Source organism: Caretta caretta, chromosome 4 (genome assembly GCF_965140235.1).
Source record: "Caretta caretta isolate rCarCar2 chromosome 4, rCarCar1.hap1, whole genome shotgun sequence".
NCBI lineage: Eukaryota > Metazoa > Chordata > Testudines > Cheloniidae > Caretta > Caretta caretta.
The window spans coordinates 53,178,728-53,201,803 of record NC_134209.1 but is presented as its reverse complement, the minus strand read 5'-3'; the positions used below and the strand labels follow the sequence as shown (position 1 = coordinate 53,201,803).

Sequence of the window (23,076 nt, the reverse complement as noted above, 5' to 3'; positions counted from 1 at the left end):
CTGGTGAAGATTAACCTTCAGGATAACTATTCATGCCATATGTTCATGTTTTACAGGACTTATCCTAGCAATTAAGCTTCTTGAAATTGTAGTCCTGGAGGTGAAGAATTAGCTAACAGACTTTCAATTTATAAGATGTAATGTGCTGTTTAAGCAAGGGTTTAAGATCACCGTGACTGGAAAATGTTAATAGTTCTCAAAGACCAGGACATTTTCCTTGCCTAGCACTGTTACCACTCAAGTATTTATCTTCTTATTCTTTCAAGAGGATGAAGTATTCACACACACAAGATTGTCCACATTTGGCAGTTTCCAAACCCACTGGCACATTTCTCTCAGTTTCATGTTAAAGTGACATATCCATGAATACAGTATTCTTAAAACACTTTCTACCTAATATTTACAAAGCTAAGTATAATGTATGGAGTAACATTTAGGCAAAAGATGAAACTACAGCAGCTTGACAATGTAACAGTTTACATTTCAAATAGCTTTATAATTCTTGCTTGCCTTTGGACTTTCTAAGTATCAAGAACTATGATTCTAGCCTACTTGCCTAAACTATAAGCAATATGGTATTAGAGAGAGAAGGGCCTATTTAGATACATTTTCAAAAAAGATATACCTGCTTTGCATACCTAAAACTGGTGAGTCTATATAAAACAAACAAGATGGCACTCATGCCAGCTCATAGTTGGAAATCTTCACTTCATGCCTTTATTCTTTTCAATCAATATTGTATAATATTATGGTGAAACCTGAACTACCCTGATATATATTTTAGAGGCAATGCCAACATCAGTTCTCACTTTGTCATCATTCTCACTTGGAACATTCTAAGTAAATTGATGATGGTGAGCCATCCTAAACACATGCCTGTCCAGCACAGAATGAACAAAGCATTATTGTAACACTGTGCACTACTGGTTGGCAGGAGTAAAAGTATTAACTTAAGTTTGTATGTGTGAGATGATGTGGTCATTGCTGTTCTCCTTGTTTCATGGAATTCTATCTGTTTTGCTAAGAACCCTACAAATGGTTGTAAACGGACATTAGCATTTGACTCAGTTTGTGTTCTCTACTGGTGACTGTATGCCGAACTTGATCAGGGAAAGGGACAGACTATTGATGATAGAAGTGAATGTGTGTTGGGGGTTATACCTGGGGAAAGCACAAAGGGGAGAAGAGAAAGTGGGTACTTGGAAACAAAGAAAAGGGTGGAAAGCAACTGGCTAAAAGGTAGAGGTGTACTAAGGGTAAAACATATTACTCTCTTCATTTTGTTCTGCAGATACATATTGCATGTCATTGTGTCCTACTCAAGCTTGCCACATGCTATGGTAAACTTTGTGGCCTCTTATGTGCATATGTGCTGGCACTCAAGGGATTTGCCTAAGCAAATCTACAGGAAACTTGAAAATTCAGCTACAGCTAGCTGAGTGAAATAATTGTACTTTCCCCACAGTGGAAGCTCTCTAAATTGCTTATGATAATAAATAATATAGATTGAAATAAATGAGTAGAAACACCTACACACAGTAGCTACTTCCTTTGGGAAATACATAGTAGCAATTCACTATGTCTTTTGTATTACACTATAAATAGTACTTAGTATTTCCTTTAGTCTAGCAAAACATACTTATTGCAAATTGACCATTTCAAATATCCAAATCTCTTTTAATCAGCTAATGAAAGAAAATGACAAATATTGACTAGCAAACTAACCCATAAAGGTGAATCACACCAGTAGTCAGTGTTATTCTGAGGTACTCCTGTATGCACCCCAGGCTGCCTGGCAAGGTAGTATCTTATACAGAAGTATTCGTAAAAAGAAAAGGAGTACTTGTGGCACCTTAGAGACTAAGCAATTTATTTGAGCATGAGCTTTTGTGAGCTACAGCTCACTTCATCGGATGCATAAAGTGGCTGTAGTTCACAAAAGCTTATGCTCAAATAAATTGCTTAGTCTCACAAGTACTCCTTTTCTTTTTGTGAATACAGACTAACACGGCTGCTACTCTGAAAGAAGTATCTGTGAGCACTTTCTTTTTGCAACTTTCTGCAAAGTTTCCCTTTGGAAATTTTTCCTGATGGTGAATGGCACTCATTTACTGTTCTCATGGATTAGTTGGTAATGGCATAACCCTCACCAGATTGAGAGAAATGACCATTTGCACTTGGGAGTCAATCTTTTTAGGTTGTGGTAAATAAACCCCAAAGGGCATATTTTTCCTCAAAAAGGCATGTTCTCAACTACTTTCAAATATTTAAGAAATAATACACATTTCTGTTTATAGACTAGACAACTTTATTGATTAAGGGAACAGTTAAAAAAAAAGGCTTAGGTCTGGATCCTCCCATGGGAGTTAGGCACCCAAATATCTTTGAGGATCTGTGCCTTATTTGTCTAGCACAAAAAATCTTAGGGTATTTATAATTATAATGCTAAAATATGTATAGAGTAATTAAATTTCTGCCTACATTATTCGTCCTAATCTCATGATTCTCTTAGCCCATAAAACAGAAGAGAAGCATACAGCATGTTAAACTCATTATGATTCAGTCTGTGTTATTTAAACCAGTTATGGGATATGAGCCCATGCCAAATACGAAAGCTATTCTGTCTCTTTTGCATACCTTTTGGAACCGAAAAACAGCGTTAGTTTAAAAGATATGGGTTAATCTAAATAAATTTCCATCTTTTTTGCTGTGGAAGACATCAAAACAGAGAATAACTCACTAACAAGCAGTCAGGCAGAAGCAGTTCATCCCATTTGAAACTCACTTTTTTCAAATACCTTTTCAAATGCTGAAATTATATTTCATGACTCTTTCACAATTTCAACAGAAAGGACTCTCTTTGTAAGGAGAAATGTTGGAAGAGGTAGTTGGACCCTAAACATTCACAGCAAGATTTTAAAAAGCTCTCAGATTTGGCCTACAGCTCAGTTTTACCATTGATTTTAATGGAAACAGAGTTAGGTCAACACTGAGTGTTCTGAAAAATCCCATCCTTACTATGAGTTATGGATGATTTGCATAACAATGATGGCTTGACTTCAAATTGAGGACCAAGTCATTAAATCCTTATTTACATGAAACTGGATTACGTGTCTTGCACATGGCCTTCCGAAGGGGATAATACAGACTTCCCCTTCCCTAAGAGGCCCGAGGAGAGAGTTTGTGCCCCCTGAGGCTCTTTGAAACATAGGGAGGAGAACTTTGGCCCATGCAAATTGCTCCCCATGGAGCATCAGTCCCACTCTGCCCATGGCTCAGCTTCCTCTGCATCCCCTTTTGGGCTATTTGCTTGCTGGGAGAGGAAAGGGCAAATAGTCTCTGCTCACAAGGACTGCTCTCGTGCGTGGCCGTTGCATGGGCTGCGCAAGGAGGTAAACTCCTCACATATCCTTCTGCTGCACATCTACAAAATCCTGTGTTAACGGATCATAACGTCTATGGAGGTAACCTTTGCCCTCCTGCATGCTTGAAAGGGAGAATGAAAATCTTTATCACAAAGATTCTCTAAAGCAAAACATATTAATCACAGAGGTATACCAAATAAATGCTAATTATATCAAACAATCCACTCTGATTTGTTTTTCAAAGAGTAGTGTTAAAACTACATGTAATCTGGTTACTAGTTTATTCTGAAATAGAAAAAACACAAGAACAAGGCTTTTCATTAGTAGCTGCATATCTGGTTCTAGCTGTGCTATGCAGTAACACACCATTCTGCAAATGCAAGATGAGGCGGTTGTAGTTCATTTCAACAGTAGACTGGGGCAGCTATCAGGTTTCCAGATGTGCTACTCAATATCATGCAACTAATAAATAAAAGGATGCTGATCTTTGGAATGCTAAAATTTTCTCCACAATGACATTCAAAGAATTAAAGAAGTTAAGATAAAAGCTGCCGCTCCAATTTTTGTCACACTGCCAAAGTTTAATGTCTACCCATCTCTGAATCTCCACCAGATGGAACAAAGACGTAAACCCTCTCTTCTCCAATCAACTTTGCCATAAAGAAAGATACAGCTAAGCCAGTGATTTATGTGCTAGAAACAGACCCATAAAAACACTTTTGAATGGCTGCAAGTTGGTTGTCTTGGTAAATATGCAAGTAGAGTTTCGGGGGGGAGCATCTGCAACACAATCACATTATTCTAAGGTTCATCATTTTTCCTGTCACTCCCATTTATAAACCACATCTGTGCATTCATGTATTCTGATTGGCATATTCTGATTGGCATATCTGGCATATGCTGTAAAATGGATTCTCTAATTCAGAACAAAGGGGACTTTGGGGTTAAATCTTGCAAGGTGTTGAGTATGCCTGTGAGGTTCTAAAACTTCAAGAACCCCCCACTGACTAAATACGAGTTCACGATGCTCACAACTTCTTAGGCACTTGGGAGAATTGGTTCCTAGATTAAGAAGAAGTTGTTAGGGAATGCTGTTAGTGAAGACGTGAAGGATGGCTGGAGAAGTAGGGACTAAAACAAACAGGAAATAACAATAACCTTATTCCTATTATTAGTTCAGATGATCAGAGTATTTCTGGGAAACTGTGCTTGAAAGTGTATTGAAAGAAAAAATTATTATTATTATACAGAAACAACTTGATGCTCATCTGGCATTTAGTAACTATTTTAAAGTGCCAGATTATGGCCTGGCCTGACCAACCATATGGGACATAAGGAAGGTAAGACATTCACCTGTTCCTCAACACACTTTCTTGCACTGCCTCCCTAGATCTCCATTCCCTCCACACGCACATGGCCAGGGAGTGGATACAGAGGGGTAGAAAATGACTAGCACCTTGGCTCCACCCTCACCATATGTTGATTAGTGCAGCTGATTGCAGTGGAGGGGGAGTAACCTGCTATTGGTAAGAACTGCTAGCAGATTATTACTCCCTGCAGAAGGATGAGGAGTTCAGGGAAGGAACTTTTCTTCGAAGTACAATTCCTTTCTTGTGCTCCTGAGTGGCACAACTCTGTTGCACTCGTTACATGGGTTAGTGCCCAAGGTGCAGTATGGCTCTAAGTGTTCACGAAGGGCCTAATTTTGCCACCTTATTCCAAATGAGTAACACCTTACTCCACAAAATACTATTCTGCATGAGTAAGGGTATCATAATCTAGCCTTCAGTGTGTATGGGACACTTAAAGCCAAATCTCGGCCTCTGAGCTCCAAGGACTGCTGTGAGGGTGTTGCTGAGTATTAGCAGTTCAGTAGAACTGTTCTGAGGCATTGTGCAGGGTAGGCACAGGTAGAGTGTTTCAAGGAGCACCACAGGAAGTGTCATATACAACTTCCTTTCACCTGTTGCATATAGGAGCAGAATGTGCTCTCCAAGTACCTGCTATGAAGGATAACAAGCATTCAGGTTGGGATCATGGCCAATCCGAAACTGGCTGGCTATGACTCTGGAGACCATGAAGCACGACTCGGCTCACTAAATCAGCCCATAGCCTAAAGATTCAGGGGACGCCAGTAGAAGTGCAGTCACAAAACAACAACATAGGGAAAATAAACAGGGAAGTGCATGAAGGGACATCCACAGGATAGTATGCAGTTGAGTTTTCTTAGTAGTTGTGTCTATGAGTGTCAGGTGTCTATTCTGCCTACCCCTACATGGGTGCACTGAAAGAGGAAAGGAAAGAGCTCGGGCAGGCAGAATTTTGCCTTTGACATGCTATTAAATCTTCAGATTTAATTTCGTCTGGATAGCTAAAGAGATTTTCATTAGTAACAAAATGAAATAAGATGTACTCTATTAAGTAAGATGCTACTTGCACTGCTAAAAGCAAATCCAAAGGATAGTTTTTCACAGTTAATAAAAGCCAAACCTAAAGTCCAAAGGATCATGCCTTTTCCCTGATTTATTTTGAGAGATAACATGGATGAATTTCAGAAAGATGACCTTTTTTCAAGGTTTCAGCTTGCATTGTTTTCCAACCCAGGTTGACTGCTCACTACATAACACACTACTGGAAACAAGCTGAAAACCAGAAGCAAATCCTAACAGATAAAATACAAAATGCTTCAGAAAGACAGCGCTACTATAGGCAGAGAATTGGGCATATCACTCCTGTTATTGCTAAGGATAATTATGTTTCTACATTTATATCAACTGATCTGACAGAAATCCCCTAGAATTTCACTGTGCTTAACTAGGCAAAATTTGTAAAGTGATATAAGTATTTATTGTTATTATGGTCCATTTAAGTTAACTGAAGCATATGTGCTGGTTCCGCAGCTCCCATTGGCTGGGAACTGCAGTCAGTGGGAGCTGTGGGGGCAGTGCCTGAGGGCAGAAGCAGTGTGCAGAGCTGCCTAGCTGTGCCTCCACCTAGGAGCAGCAGGGACATGTCGTTGCTTACGGGGAGCTGCCTGAGGTGCCACCCAGATCTGGCATTCCGCAACCCCTCCTGTGCCCCGACCTCTGCCTTGAGCCCCCTCCTACACCCAAACTCCCTCCCAGACTCCTCGCTCTGCACCCCCTCCCACACCGCAACCCCCAGACCTGAGTCCCCTCCAACACCCAAAGTCCCTCCCAGTTAACTGGAATTTTTGACTTACCGGCACCCCTCATTTCCCCAACATGTCAGATAACAAAGCTTTTATGGTTATTAAAATTTTTGGTAAGAACACTTGGATTCTGCAGCAAATTCTGTAGCTTTAGAATCCCAGAGTACATTCAGGCATCTAAAAACCAGAGTAAAATCCTGGTCCCAGTAAAGCCAATGACAAAATTCCTGTGGACTTCCGTGGGACCAGGATTTCATTCTAGGTGTGTTCATATAACTTAAGGTCCTTAACTTTACACATAACAACTATAAACAATAAACAGATTTCAAATGTGTTTCTATATACTGAAATGAGTCTTTGAAAAGCTTGCAAACAGTAAAAAATGCAGCCTGGGTGGCCTGCACATTTGATTTACCTGAATCAGCAGCTGTGATCAGCAAGATGTACCGCTCCTTCGTTTCTCGATCCAGGGTTTGTACCAAGTGGAGCTCTCCACTGGCTGAGAGAGTAAAGGCCTCGGCTTCATTTCCACCAACAAGAAGGTATGTAAGTTTGCCGTTTAGACCTTGATCATCATCCCTTGCTACAACCTACAAAAGTGACATAAGAACATCAAAACAAATAATAACTGAAGAGTACATGCTTGTCTGTGTTTGCCATCAGGATTACTTTCTATGGCACAGTATTTTATGAAGAACAGGAAATACTCAATGTGTGACAGAATAAATTAGAATGCCTGGAAGTTTATTATAAATTGGTTGTTACCAGCAAACTGACTTAATTTAAAAGGAGTGATGAGTGTCTTAAAAAAGTGGTGGTTTAAAATACAAAATTAATAAGTTACTCCTTTTCTCCATATCTGAATGTACTGTTAAGACCAGCCTTTGAGCCAGCTTTGGGCTCAGCAAAACCCACACATGATTTTGCAGAAACCTGTCAGACTGGAGGGAATATCGCGTCTGCTGCTGTCTGAGCAGACTGAATGGCACTCTGACTGTAGTAGTGCCTCACCTTAAATAGAGAAAGAGGGAGATTTGAAAGAAAGAAGGAACAGAGTGAGGTGGTCTGTGGGGATGGAAGTGGAAACCAGAGGAGTGAAATGACCCTCTAAAATCCTAAAGTATGTATAAGATGGGGGAGGGTGGGGGAACTGTTTTACTACTAGGTAAAGAAAAACACTGCATGCCATGTTATACTCAAAAAGGTAATTATTCAACTGTACAAATCTCAGTATATGTTTAGTTTTTGATGAAGCAAATAGTTTTGTAGTAAATACATTTTTAAATGTACTGACCTGAAGAATAACTTTTGGAAGTGTCCCTAAATTCTCAGGGACATTCACAGAATATGGAGAAAGCTCAAATGTAGGAATAAAATCATTAACATCCATCAGAACAATACTGACTGTGGTGGTGTCTGTCCTGGGGCTACTTCCACGATCAGATGACTGAACAGTTAATGAGTAGAAGGGCTTTTTCTCTCGGTCCAAAGGCTTGGCTACTGTTATCATGCCAGTAACAGAGTCGATCCGAAACTCATTATTGGTGTTTCCACTGATTATGGAATAGCGAACCTGCCCATTTGTACCTTCATCTCCATCTGTAGCAAACACCTGAGTCAGATCTGTTCCAGTCAGAGTATTTTCACCCACTTCTACTTTATATAGCTTTTGTGCAAACAGGGGGTTGTTATCATTGATATCAAGGACTACTACAACTACATCTGTAGATGAAGAAAGGCATGGCTGACCTTTGTCTGTAGCTACCACAGTCAAGGTATAATTAGCAACTGCTTCTCTGTCAAGTTCCCCAATGAGCCTTACTTCACCATCGATAGTGCCAATACTGAATTTGTTTCCCAAAGGCCTCAACAGAGTATATTCAATATAACTGTTAGGACCACTGTCCGGGTCAGTTGCTTGAGCTCTAAACACAATGGTGTCTATGGGTGTGTTTTCTGGGATGTAGGTCAGCTTTGGAGAGATAAAGCTTGGAGGATTGTCATTCACATCCAGTAGAATAATAGAAACTTGAGTTGTGCTTGTGTATCTGGAGGCTAGTAGAGTAGCCATGTCATGAACCTGAACAACAAGGCTATAGAAGGACTGACTTTCCCGATCCAAAGGCTGCTTGATGCTCAGGACTCCATTCTTGTCAATATTAAATTGACCTAGGCTATCTCCTGATGTAATACTGTAGGACAATTGTGAGTTAGAGCCTGTAAAACAAAAATAAGGACTGTAACTTAATCCCATTGTTCTTGTCGTACATATGAAGTATACAGAAGTAGGTTTTTGAATTTCTACTAAGTAACATCATTAAAGGAAGACAAAAATGGCAAAATGTTTACATTTTGAAACAATTCAATTCAAAGGGAGAAAGGGTAATCACTTTTTGTGTCACCTGAAATTAAACAGAGATGTTCTAAGGTTGTATATTATATTTTATATGTCAGAATCAAGAACTGCACTCAAACATTACTGAATATAGGGTTAGCTGACAGTCTTGATAAAATATTTATAAACTGTAAAACTTTATTTATGCATTTCTGTAAACGTGCGCAAATGTTTCATCTGAATGACAAAAAGCCATACGATAACAACAAACTTTAATTAGGCCACATTTTTATTTGTTTATTTATTTTTAATGTTTTACTTCAAAAGGACACCAAAAGCAATGGAGCCCCAGATTACTCTCACACATGCCAATCAAAAAGTATATTATGGATTTAATCATTAGGGATCAGTTTGGCTTTATAAATGTTATATAGTGCCTTGAACATGTTAATGTTATGTAATAAGTATCTTATAATTCAACAGGTATCAAACCTATTTCCACTGTAGTCAGTGGGAATTTTTCTGTAGACTTTAATGATATCTGGATTAGGATCTGTTAAACCTACCCTTCCCTTCTAGTCTCAAAAATATTTTTATTTGAAACAATGTATCAATTGTGTCTGTAAAATATTCAGTACAAAGAGACACATCCTAGTAACACTGAAGTTTCATTAAGGTTAATGTCAATAGTTCAATTGATTTCAGTGGAAGCAGAATTTGGCCCTAAAACTGTAGGCTGTGAGAGTTGGTAAGGGTGGATCCTTCAAAAGGGAAATAAGGATGAGGGGGCAGAACAAACGCTGTTCTTGAACAAGGATAGTGGCAATAAAAGTAATGGGACTTTTACGGAGGGTGGGGGGAAGTAAATTAAAGGAATTAGGGGTTACAGTAATTGTATATTTACACACACAATGCATATTTACATTGCAGGTGGATATTGTATATCACTACTAGAATATAAAAAAATAAACAACATTATCATATGACAAGAACAATTTGGTGGCTTTAGAGGTATAAAGCTTGATTCACCACTGTGTTACTCCAGTTTCAAAAGCAGTGTAACTCCATTGATCTAACCAGCATAAAATAATGCTGAGTAATGTAGTGGTAAATCAGAACCTTAAAGTCCCTATCCAATTTCAGGGTCCATTAACCCTTATGCACATGCAGAGGTCCATTGAAGTCAAAGGTGCTGTGCATGGCCACTAGGTGAGTCCCTGACGATCTCTTTGAAATAACACAGATTAAGGGTGAAATCCTGGCCCTATTTAAGTCAAAGGAGGCTTTTCCATTGACTTCACTGGGTCAGTAATTTACCCAATGTCTGATTCTTAATGCAAATAATGATACACATTCAAAAGAGAGACGGCAGAGAGGTTACATAAAATAATTATTTGAGGAACTGTACCAATAAAAGCAACAAGAACTAGATTAAGCAGAGCAAAAGAGAATCAGGTACAGATATGTCTTACCATATATAAAAGAGCATTCAAAATATCAAATGAACAACCCTTATCTTATGATTGAAATATAACTGCTGCAATTATGGACAAGGAAGACATCTATAAATTTTGGTAAGATAAATACATTTTGAATCCTGACAAAGCTCCTACGTGACTTTAGGCATGCTATATACTGAAAAAAATGTATTTTGAAAAATTAAAACCCAGAGCTCATGCTAAACATTTATATCATTCTTTAAAAAGGAGAGTTGAGATCTATTTTCTCTTTCTGGTCTCTGCATTAAACACTGAAACCATAAATACATAATTTTAAAACTCTTTGGTCATAAAGGTTGTGTTTGAAACTTAATGGGTTTTTATATTCTAACTAACCCTCTCTAAACTTCTTTTTCCACAGTGTATAATCTCAAGTTGAACACTTAAGTGTCTCATTACTTTGTATTTCCTGCCAGTTTTATTCAGTAGCTTCTCCCCTACCCACTGAACTTCCCAGGAAATAAATGATTCTTATAAAAAAAGTATTAATCAGTGCTATTTATTGTTCTCAAAGTAGTAAGACTCTAAATCATTCTCTTTTAAATATGTAGAGCTGGGCATGAAAAAAATGATACATTTAAATAACATTTGGAAAAGATTAATGTATTAATATGCCAGACATAAATTAATTAATGTTTGTATATCGCTTGAACAAGTGAAGCATTAAGTATTATAATATTATACATTTGTTTAGCTTGGTTTTAACTTGCTTAACTTTACCCATGAAAATGTTCTGAAATGTCAAGAAAATGTATTCATAGCACGAAAAACTACGAAATTCATCAGCTACCAATCCTTCTCCTATTTAAACCAATGGGAGTTTGGCCACTGGCTTTCACTGGGGAAAAAAAAAAGAACCCTAAAGAAGAAGACTGAATTAGAAACACTTTCATTACATTTATTACTCTGTGTTTCCAATTCTTTCTGTGGTATATTTTATCACTTGTTCCATATACAACTTATTACTCATTCTTTTTTATCTTCATACCCATATGCAATTTTATTTCTCTGACAATATTTGTTCATAATAGTACTGAACTTCCAGTATTTATCATTCTTCCAATTCATGACAGTTTTATTATACTTCCCAGTCTATTTCTATGTGATGCAATATGTTCATTCCTTGTATTGCTTTTTAAAACAAAACAAACAAATATCTCATCATTCTCTTGAGTCTGAATCTTGGAAACACATCATGCTACTCACGTGTTCAGCTGAAATCCTGGCCCTACTGAAGTGAACGGGAGCCTTACTATTTATTGTCTTTAATGGAGACAGGATTTCACCCTGGAGAAAGGCATTGTCCATTTAAAAACAAAATAAAACACTATGCACTTAATTGGAAGTGGGGGCATCTTTCATCTGTATTGCTACTGTGAGCTAGACTTCCTTTATTTAAGATAGGAGGACTCCTCCACACTGATCACTGTCAAGACTGAATAGTAAGTAGTTAGCTGCCTCATTGGATTTCTCTTTTCTCTCTGACAATGCTTTCCTTCAAAGCTCGGACAGAGAGATGTCAAGCTCTTTAAAGTTTTTAACTTGGTTAATTAATATTAATGGCACAAGAAAGAACCAACACTTTCCCCCTCATTTTGGCACATACAGGGCCCTAGGTAAGACCAGCAGATACCCTAACATCTTGCTTGGAGTTTTTTCTGTGGTAGTCTTTCTCTTTTCTAAATCTCTTACAAGCTCAGTCAACGGGTTGCTTTGGTTTGTGAGGAAGTTACTCAAGTTATACCTTTAAACATTTCTGTTAATTCCATATGAAACAAAAACAAAAAACAAAAACCAGAAACAAAAATACAAGAACCAATCCATCAGTCTTTTTTTTGCACAGATTTAAAACCTGTAGAAGACTCTCTTTGGTATTACTATCCATCTGCATATAAAAGCAACTCAAACTGCTGCAAACAACTGCTGTTTCCCAAGAGGTGGGTCAGACAGGAAAATAACAATGGAAGTATTTTCTTACTGCAGGCTTTTGCAGACTTTACTAATGTTTATTTTGGACCAACAGAAAAAAAAAAACAGCCTGATATAAAACAACATGCCTTTCATACCTCTGCAGGCTATTCGTATCATTTAACATAAATTATCAGACAACTTCAACACAATAACAGTTTATTAATATATATTCAGATCATTATCTATGAGCTATTTATGGAGAAGTACAGTAGTAACTGGTATCCTGTTTTACACCAGTGTGCAGGAAATTACTCAGATGGAGATTTCAGGATTGAAACATCAACATAGCTTGTAACATTTGCTGAAGTTACAGAGGTTGTTTTATAAAGTCTACTATAAGGAGTATACTATATATGTTGTTTTGTTGTAGCTGTGGTGGTCCCAGGCTATTAGAGAGACAAGGTGGGTAGGTGAGGTACTATCTTTGGACCAACCATACAGCATGAAGGTTTACAAGGTGTCAACATGTAGAGATTTAAAAGATGATAATATATGTAATTTGCAGCTTGTCTCTCTCACCAACAGAAGTTGGTCCAATCAACCACCTTGTTTCTTAGATTACTATAGTGAACCCAGCATGCCAATGTAATGCAGTTTTTGCACTATTAATTTTAAATCTAGCCTACTAAAAAAGTAAGTTTGCCATAAAATATAGGGGATACTGCACCTTCTTCCCACTGCCTCACACCTTGTGTTGTCATTTACACCTATGGAATTTGAGTGCAAAGAAGGTATAAAACGCTACTCTCATGATCTGGAAATATTTCATGCCCATGTTGCACAATGTAAATAAATGAATAAAGTGCAAGGCAATGGATAATAAAGTCCACAATGTTTAATGACATTAAGGTGGTCACCCAAATCAAGAGAAAATTCAATGCCAAGCACTATACCCCATTCCTAGTTGCTTTTTCATTTGCTTTTTTGTGCTTTTTGTTGTGTTTATTCTCCTTCTATAACTTCACTGATGTTATTTTGAGTGATGTGTACATAACATGGATTATCCTTCACATATAATATCTACATTTTTCAGGTAATTTTTATAAAAGCCAACCTCATTAATGTCTGTTTCCATTTAATAAAATGAAATACCCTACACAGTAATATTTTAAAGTATTATGTTTATCTATCTATATACAGATAGATAGATATATACACAATAATTATTCTTCATTAGTCATTACAGACATAAACTATAAGACAACAGTCAGTTTACTAAACAAATTATACATATTATCATCCTTTAAATCCCTACATGCTGATACCTTGTAAACCCTCATGTGAATAATCCAAGGATTAAAACCTTTTAAGTAACCATTTCTCAGACATGTACTAACATCATCCCTTCATCTTCTCTTATAGTATACAATACATTTAACCCGGGGCATTATAATGACTACCGATGAGGTTCTTACATATTTCCTTGTAGTGTTTTAGAATCTATTATACATTTTGTTTTAAAATAATGTTAAGAAAAACAAATCCAAATAAAATATTAAATTAAAACAGTTGTTTTATAGATCTGATTTAAACTCACAATATTAAGAAAATTATCATTAAGTATTCTGTTCTCATTGTGCCTACATAGTTCAATATGCTCATTATGTATAATATTCTAATAATATGTATGCCCAACAGGGATGTCAGAGAAGCCAGTACTTGACTTCACTAAGTACAGATGTATTAAATGTCTTTTTTTTCTCTTTTTTTTACTGATGTCAAATAGAAACATGGAAAGAACCTTACATTCTAAAACATAGCGTGAGCCATCAAAAAGTCACCATTTACACACAGTGGTAACTAAAATATCCAGGTATTTTTTAAAAAAACCTGGGTATTTCAGATACAACTGTATGGTTATTGTGGATAAATAATGTCTTTATACGGATGACCATTATTTGCCCGTTCATGAGCAAATGTCTTAATATCTTGCTAACATGCAACATGCATCTGCCATCAGAATTTTTAGAATACAAAGGAACACATACCATCATCTGCATCAGTAACATTAAAGCCGAGAATAGTAGATCCTGGAGGCAGATTTTCCATCAAGGACGTGCTGTATGATGGCATGCTGAATAGTGGCGGATTATCATTTATATCTAGTATGTTGAAGTAAACTCTGATGGTAGTGAATTGACCACCACCATCTCCTGCCTGGACAGTAAGAATGTAATATTGCTGCGCTTCATAGTCCAATATGCGAGTCAGGTTAAAGACTCCAGTGACTGGATTCAAGAAGAACATACCATCTTCATCATCTTCACTCACAGTGTATGTGATTTCTCCATTTACACCAGAGTCATCATCAATAGCTAAAATGGCTGCTACCAAAGAACCTACACAAAACAATGGAAGAACTCAATGAGAGAACAAGAACGAGAAATTTCCAAAAGACTAGAAATAAAACTGAATACTCCTATAGAACTGGTAAACAGGTCATTCCTGTGGAATAACAGGTCTCTTCCTTAAGAAATAAGAGCCTCAAAATTGTATGTTTTTGTTTAAATTGGGAATTACTTACATATATAGGCCCCAATTTACCAAAGTACTTAAGTACTGAGGTCCATTCCTATTCAGCAACGTACTAAAGTATTTGCTTAACTTTAAGCATGCAATTAGTTCCACTGAGGCACTGAAATATACCTAATTTAGCTAGATATCCATTATTTTCTTGGAAATATCCTATACATTTAAAAGGAATGAAACCCGTTGGGTGCCACAGAAACTAACAGTGCACTCTATAATTACTCTAAATTTTTAATAGATTTTAATAGAAAATATCCTATTTTTAAACCATCCTAAAAAAAGGAGAAAATTCTGTATTAAATTCCATAAGATGGTTTACAAAACCTACAAAAAAAAATATTTCATTACATTCTACAGGACTTTTCCATAAGAGTGTGTTCAAAATGATCAATAATTTCACAGACTTTTACTCCACAGGAACATTTTTGACTTTTTTGACTTTCTGTTATTTATTTAATTGTATTGTGGTTTTTCTAGGCTGCTGAGTGGTTATTCCAGTATGGTTTTTATTTTAAATTATTCTTAGGACATACAGAACCGTGGACAGGCATCTCTATTTTGTTTTTAAACTGAAAAAAGTAAATACACTGCATAATAGGGCTCAGATTTTCCTAGATGCAATAGCTGATGGATTCCTTCATCAAGTAGTTGCTGAACCGACTAGAGGGGATGCGATTTTAGATTTGATTTTGGTGAGTAGTGAGGACCTCATAGAAGAAATGGTTGTAGGGGATAATCTTGGTTCAAGTGATTATGAGCTAATTCAGTTCAAACTGAAAGGAAGGATTAACAAAAATAAATCTGCAACTAGGGTTTCTGATTTCAAAAGGGCTGACTTTCAAAAATTAAGGAAATTAGTTCGGGAAGTGGATTAGACTGAAGGATTTATGGATCTAAAGGTAGAGGAGGCCTGGGATTACTTTAAATCAAAGCTGCAGAAGCTATTGGAAGCCTGCATCCCAAGAAAGGGGAAAAAATTCATAGGCAGGAGTTGCAGACCAAGCTGGATGAGCAAGCATCTCAGAGAGGTGATTAAGAAAAAGCAGAAAGCATACAGGGAGTGGAAGATGGGAGGGATCAGCAAGGAAAGCTACCTTATTGAGGTCAGAACATGTAGGGATAAAGTGAGACAGGCTAAAAGTCAAGTAGAGTTAGACCTTGCAAAGGGAATTAAAACCAATAGAAAAAGGTTCTATAGCCACATAAATAAGAAGAAAACAAAGAAAGAAGAAGTGGGACCGCTAAACACTGAGGATGGAGTGCAGGTCAAGGATAATGTAGGCATGGCCCAATATCTAAACCAATACTTTGCCTCAGTCTTTAATAAGGCTAAAGAGGATCTTAGGGATTATGGTAGCATGACAAATGGGAATGAGGACATGGAGGTAGATATTACCATATCTGAGGTAGAAGCAAAACTCGAACAGCTTAATGGGACTAAATCAGAGGGGCCCAGATAATCTTCATCCAAGAATATTAAAGGAATTGGCACCCGAAATTGCAAGCCCATAAGCAAGAATTTTTAATGAATCTGTAAACTCAGGGGTTGTACCGTATGATTGGAGAATTGCTAACATTTTTTCCCTTTCTTAAAAATAGAAACTAAGTGATCCAGGTAACTATAGGCCTGTTAGTTTGACATCTGTAGTGTGCAAGGTCTTGGAAAAAAATCTGAAGGAGAAAGTAGTTAAGGACATTGAAGTCAATGGTAAATGGGACAAAATACAACATGGTTTTACAAAGGTAGATCATGCCAAACCAACCTGACCTCCTTCTTTGAGAAAGTAACAGATTTTTTAGACAAAGGAAACACAGTAGATCTAATTTACCTAGATTTCAGTAAGGCGTTTGATACTGTGCCACATGGGGAATTATTAGTTAAATTGGAAAAGATGGGGATCAATATGAACATTGAAAGGTGGATAAGGAATTGGTTAAAGGGGAGGCTACAACAGGTCCTACTGAAAGGTGAACTGTCAGGCTGGAGGGAGGTTACCGGTGGAGTTCCTCAAGGATCAGTTTTGGGACCAATCTTATTTAATCTTTTTATTACTGACCTCGACACAAAAAGTGGGAGTGTGCTAATAAAGTATGCGGATGATACGAAGCTGGGAGGTATTGCCAATTTAGAGAGAGACTGGGAAATCATACAGAAAGATTTGGATGACCTTGTAAACTGGAGTAACAGTAATAGGATGAAATTTAATAGTGAGAAGTGTAAGGTTATGCATTTAGGGATTAATAACAAGAATTTTCGTTTTAGCTGGGGACGCATCAATTAGAAGTAACAGAGGAGGAGAAGGACCTTGGAGTATTGGTTGATCATAGGATGGCTATGAGCCACCAATGTGATATGGCTGTGAAAAAAGCTAATGCGGTCTTGGGATGCATCAGGAGAGGTATTTCCAGTAGGGATAAGGAGGTTTTAGTACCGTTATACAAGGCACTGGTGAGACCTCACCTGGAATACTGTGTGCAGTTCTGGTCTCCCATGTTTAAAAAGGATGAATTCAAACTGGAAGAGGAACAGAGAAGGGCTACTAGGATGATCCAAGGAATGGAAAATTTGTCTTATGAAAGGAGACTCAAGGAGCTTGGCTTGTTTAGCCTAACTAAAAGATGGTTGAGGGGAGATATGATTGCTCTCTATAAATATATCAGAGGGATAAATACCGGAGAGGGAGAGGGATTATTTAAGCTCAGTACCAATGTGGACACAAGAACAAATGGATATAAACTGGTCATTGGGAAGTTTAGACTTGAAATTAGACGAAGGTTTCTAACCATCAGAGGAGTGAAGTTTTGGAATAGCCTTCCAAGGGAAGAAGTGGGGGAAAAAGATCTATCTGGCTTTAAGATTAAACTCGATAAGTTTATGGAGGAGATGGTATGATGGGATAACATGATTTAGGTAATTAAATATTCATGGTAAATAGGCCTCATGGCCTGTGATGGGATGTTAGATGGGGTGGGATCTGAGTTACGCAGAAAAGAATTTTCTGTAGTATCTGGCAGGTGAATCTTGCCCATATGCTCAAGGTTTAGCTGATGGCCATATTTGGGGTCGGGAAGGAATCTTCCTCCAGGGCAGATTGGAAGAGGCCCTGGAGGTTTTTCACCTTCCTCTGTAGCATGGGGCACGGGTCACTTGCTGGAGGATTCTCTGCTCCTTGAAGTCTTTAAACCACAATTTGAGGACTTCAATAGCTCAGACATAGGTGAGAGGTTTTTCGCAAGAGTGGGTGGGTGAAATTCTGTGGCCTACATTGTGCAGGAGGTCAGACTAGATGATCAAAATGGTCCCTTCTGACCTTAGTATCTATGAATCTATGAATTGAGACAAAAATACTGTCCTTCAGTAGTATTTAACTTGCAGTGTTCAAGGAAGAGAACCCTGGGTGTAGGTAAATGCCAACTATTAAATCTACATTTATTCTTTTTTTGAATGGAGCTGCTGAAAGTTGTAATGTCTGTTTAGTGTATAACAAACTTTTCATTTCTATTTTTGTTTTAAGTTACCATGAGCAATAACATAATACTTGGTCAGGAAACTAAAACCCTCATTCTTCACAGACGGTCCATTCTTGCAGTCCTTATTCAAGTACAATTCCCACTTCCTTTGAGTTTGTCCCATTGTTTTATTTTTGCACTTCTTGCTATACTTTACTGAAGTTTAGAAATTGGGTGTCAGCGTTTAAGCATTTTTAACACTAACTATAATTAAGGTCACGCCATTTCCAAAACAGAAAACCATTTTGTTGCTTTTTCATGGAACCAGTTAAATTACATGCTTTACAACACACTTAGTTATATCTGAGCAATGCAACCATCAAAACTGCTCAGTAGCAGAATGAGAATTAGTGCTACAATTTCATCTGTTTAATCAAGCTGAACGTTCTGGGTTCTGTTACAGATATTTGATTTCATAATGTTTCAGTATTGCTGATTGTGGCTAAAAGGCTGTCCTAATGCTGGATACAATTACCAAATGTATAGTAATCATATCAGTTGCAATTGTAATTTGCAAATAAATAAGGAGCCGATCATTGCTGGCCTTTGTGCAAAGTGCAGGGTTAAGAAAGGAGGCAAAGAGCCTTTATGCACCCCCCGCAAAAGGGCAAGCCGCAATTATAGTCCCTACACTAGATGGAAAACTGGGAATGCTCCACTTGTGCATCACCTAGGACATAAAACACACCAAGTGGGAAACACCTACCTGCCCCCTGCATACTGGCCTGTCAACTGGAGCAAGATCATTGGAAAGTGGAATGGGACAAGCTGCACCATCCTAACAGCAGCACCCCTGTGTGCACCTGTGATAGGGAGGGATGAAGGCACAATTCTGTACCAAACACCGCTGGACCAGTATATATCTAGCACATTTTGACCGTAAGTAAATATATTGTCCTCATATTATGATGACTTTTTATTAATTTTTGATGCTTGAATTCTATATTTTTGAAGATTGTTTTAGTGATTTAAGAGAATATTCTCGTCTCAACCTGCAGGGATTATATGTACACCTGTAAACTAATTCCCATTAAAACATAACAAGCCTAAAAATACTGCATGCATTACCCTGAGCGGCCTCAGCAGCTATCTTTCTGTGCTTAGTAAAAGAATTCCCATGGTACTGCAATCACTACTAGAGGCACTTTTTTTTTCAATTCATTGCACTGAGCATTGTAGTGGTCTCCAAACAGTGTGTGCTCTTACCCACCATATGCAGTGTATTATCTACAGCATGCACAACAGCATGAGTGAAGGAAAGAATTCCAAACTTAACTCAGAATTTCCTCCCTTGGTCAGACTGAGTCTGACCCTTTAATATTATAGGGATTTTCTTCCCCTTTTGTACTTGCTTCTTTTTAATGGTAGTATGAAAAAGAAAAGATCTACAAAACCCTCTCATTGATGCTCTAGTAATTCACAGGTCCTTTGGGCAGGATGCATCTACTGTTAATATACACATTGAGAGACTACATTACCTGATATGTTGAAGCATAAAAATACTATGAATTCTCACAGTATATTTCCATTCCCATTGTATACGATATGATGAAAAACAACATTCACTCTGGGCTGAGGATGTGCATACCAAGTTTCAGCCCGGAGGGGAATAAGATGGAGTTATGAACAGAGCTGTGTGAAATCTTCACTTCAAATCTCAATTCACTTGAAACTGAGGCAAGTTAGGGGTCTTAGTCTAGCTTATACATATCAGATCACGTCTATGAAGATTGCATATTTAGTCAGCCTACATTCTTCTAGTCCAGCTGGCTCCCCAAATGTAGCACCCCTACTCCCACTTCCTGCTGGGACCTGATGTCCACTACTTGGGGTCTTCTGCGAACACTGGGTGCCTGCCACCCCCCAAATTTTTTCTGTCTGTTCTCTTTTAGTAGTGGCACCCAGAGGCCCCAGTCAGGACTGGAGTGCTCCTTGTGCCGGGCACTGTACAAAAACACGTAAAGATTTATACACCTGAAAACTGCTGTCTTTCTTTTCTGGAAAGGCTACCAGTTGTTCAATAGCTAACTCTGGCAACAGGAGTATCCCTTCTCCTGCTGCCTATGAGGAAACTTTGGCCCTTCCTGACCACCCCTAAAGACAGTCAATTAAAGGGAATGGGATTTGGCTCCATTTGGCTTTCTCCCCACCGTTAAAAAGATGGAGGAAGCATAAAAATGAGGAGGGCGCCACCGGCCCAAAACAAAGCAAGGTTGTCCTACTTTGCCTGAAGAAAAGAAAGGGTAAGTAAAGGATGTATCTGACCCGGAGGCCTGTGCCTATGGTGTGAATGAGTGGGATATGGGTGACTGGACAGAGTAGGGAGGTGGTTTCTTGGAAGCACATATTCTATAGAAATTGAACCTGAAAGGGATTATTTAATTATAGTTCTGCATCCCTGAAAAATGATGTAACAGAAATATTTGCACGTTTACCACAATGGCACCATTATAAGAAAAACAGAAACAAATTTTAGCATTTAACCTCTGCGTCATGTTTCTACGTGAATGTCTATGCTCTACATAATATGTATAAATAGTGATGGCACACATAAAAAAATGGAATGATACTCTGCCATGTTAGCAATAAAATTAATGTGTCAATAGTGACAATATTAGTGATCACTGCTGCTGTATAGGTCAACTGAAAATAAAGGGTGCGGACCATCAATTTTAGAAAATAATAAGGTTTGTTCCTTATTTACCTGGGGTAGTATCCTCTGGTACATCAAACGAATACACAGGTTTAGAGAATTTTGGTATGTGATCATTAACATCACTAATAGTAATGTTTATTCTCATGTCTGAGGACTGTAGACCATCATCAGCACGAACCAGCAGGGAATACTTGGAGCGACGTTCCCTATCCAAACGTTTGGTGGCTATCAGATCTCCGGACTCTGGGTCAATGTGGAAGCTGTCGTCAGCACCACTGATGATAGTGTAAGTGACAAGAGCATTAGCTCCCTAAATAAAAACAAAAGTAGTCAGACCAAGTTATTTGTGAGGCAACCCTTTAAGACCAAGTCATTCCAACGACCGCTGTCTGCAAACATTGTTCAGAACAATTTCCTTAACAAAATAGCACACACACCCCACAAACACTTCTAATATTTATTTGGACTGGACAGATAGAGATAAGATTTTTATATTTTTTAACTCCTGTTCAAAAAAAGGACCAAATCTAGTCAGTAAAATAAAGTGCAGGAAAACACTGGTCTTCTACAGGATTTGAAATCTGATTTAAGATCAAGTCAGTTTCACCATAATCTATTTATTATATTATTTTCTCTTTCTCTCTTCAGTGATTAATGTTTATTTTTATTATTTTATGTCTGTGAGGCTGAATTAAGTGATCAATCTAAAACAGGGCTCAATTCAGCCCTTTCTACTCCATACCTTGGTGGAGAGGGAGTAATGGAGAAGTAGCAGCCAACTGGCAAACATCCTTCTCTAAAATATAATGATAAACTTGCTGTTTAAAATGACAGGTCACTTCGGCTACGTCTACTCTATGAGCTAGGGTTGTGATTCCCCTGCTCATGTACACATACTTATGCTAGCACTCACCAAGTGCAGCCATGGTAGCATGGGTAGTGGCAGCGGAGGCATGCTGACCTGTGCTGAGTACAAATTCACCTGAAACCAGTGGGCATGGACTTGGCATAGTTCAGCTGTGTCTCCATTGCAACTACCAATGCTATTGCAGCTACACTGCTATCTATACTCACATTAGCTTGGTGAGTGCTAACGTGAGTACGTGTTTACAAGCAAGGGAATCACAACCCGAGCATGCAGAGTAGATGTAGCCTTAAATGCCAGGTTCATGTCTGGTGCCATTAGAGAGATAAAGATAGTTATGTGAACAGCTGGACAGAATGCCTCTTTTTATCCAGAGTGTTTGTTCAAAAACCAGGAATCAGCTAATTGACAAAATAAATTAAAACATATACAGCTGCCCAGACTCAAACAGCTGTGCATAGCGCTTCAGTCCACATACTCTCTGTATATTCAGGTGTACCTGGTGTATGTAATGCATTTTCCTGTAATTGTATAGTTTAACAAAAACATTCAGTGATAACTTTGCATTTCTTAGATGACCACACACTTTATTATTTGTTCCATTTAACCAGTTATTCCCATTTTCTCATAATGGAGTCCAACTATGAAACTGACTGCATTTGATATGGTCTGGCAAAATCAGTAACTTTTCATAAATTAGGTGAAAGGGAAAGAAAATCAAAATATTTAAAACCCATTAAAACAAACAGTCTGATGTATAGAAATTTCCTGTCTACACACTGACTAAAAAAATTAGCAAAATGCTAAGACTTGTAATTATTAAAGCAATGGCTACTACCTGGTGCCCATGAAACGACATCACAGTTATCAGAGTAGCAGCTGTGTTAGTCTGTATTCGCAAAAAGAAAAGGAGGACTTGTGGCACCTTAGAGACTAACAAAGTTATTTGAGCATAAGCTTTCGTGAGCTACAGCTCACTTCATTGGATGCATTCAGTGATAAATACAGTGGGAAGATTTATATACTTAGAGAACATGAAACAATGGGTGTTACCATACACACTGTAACAAGAGTGATCACTTAAGGTGAGCTATTACCAGCAGGAGAGAGGGGGGGAAAAAACCTTTTGTAGTGATAATCAAGGTGGGCCATTTCCAGCAGTTGACAAGAACGT

General features: G+C 37.9%; 1 protein-coding gene across 1 annotated transcript in view; it reads right to left on the bottom strand.

Moving 5' to 3' along the window:
* The window catches only part of FAT4 (FAT atypical cadherin 4), a 224,037-nt gene that overhangs the window by 77,089 nt on the left and 123,872 nt on the right, over positions 1–23,076 (bottom strand). Inside the window, exons 3-6 of the mRNA XM_048847280.2 lie at positions 21,086–21,347; positions 14,331–14,681; positions 7,832–8,754; positions 6,953–7,127 (exon numbers count right to left, since the gene is read on the bottom strand). Coding sequence (XP_048703237.2) covers positions 6,953–7,127; positions 7,832–8,754; positions 14,331–14,681; positions 21,086–21,347 — 1,711 coding nt within the window. The remainder of the gene's footprint in view (positions 1–6,952; positions 7,128–7,831; positions 8,755–14,330; positions 14,682–21,085; positions 21,348–23,076) is intronic.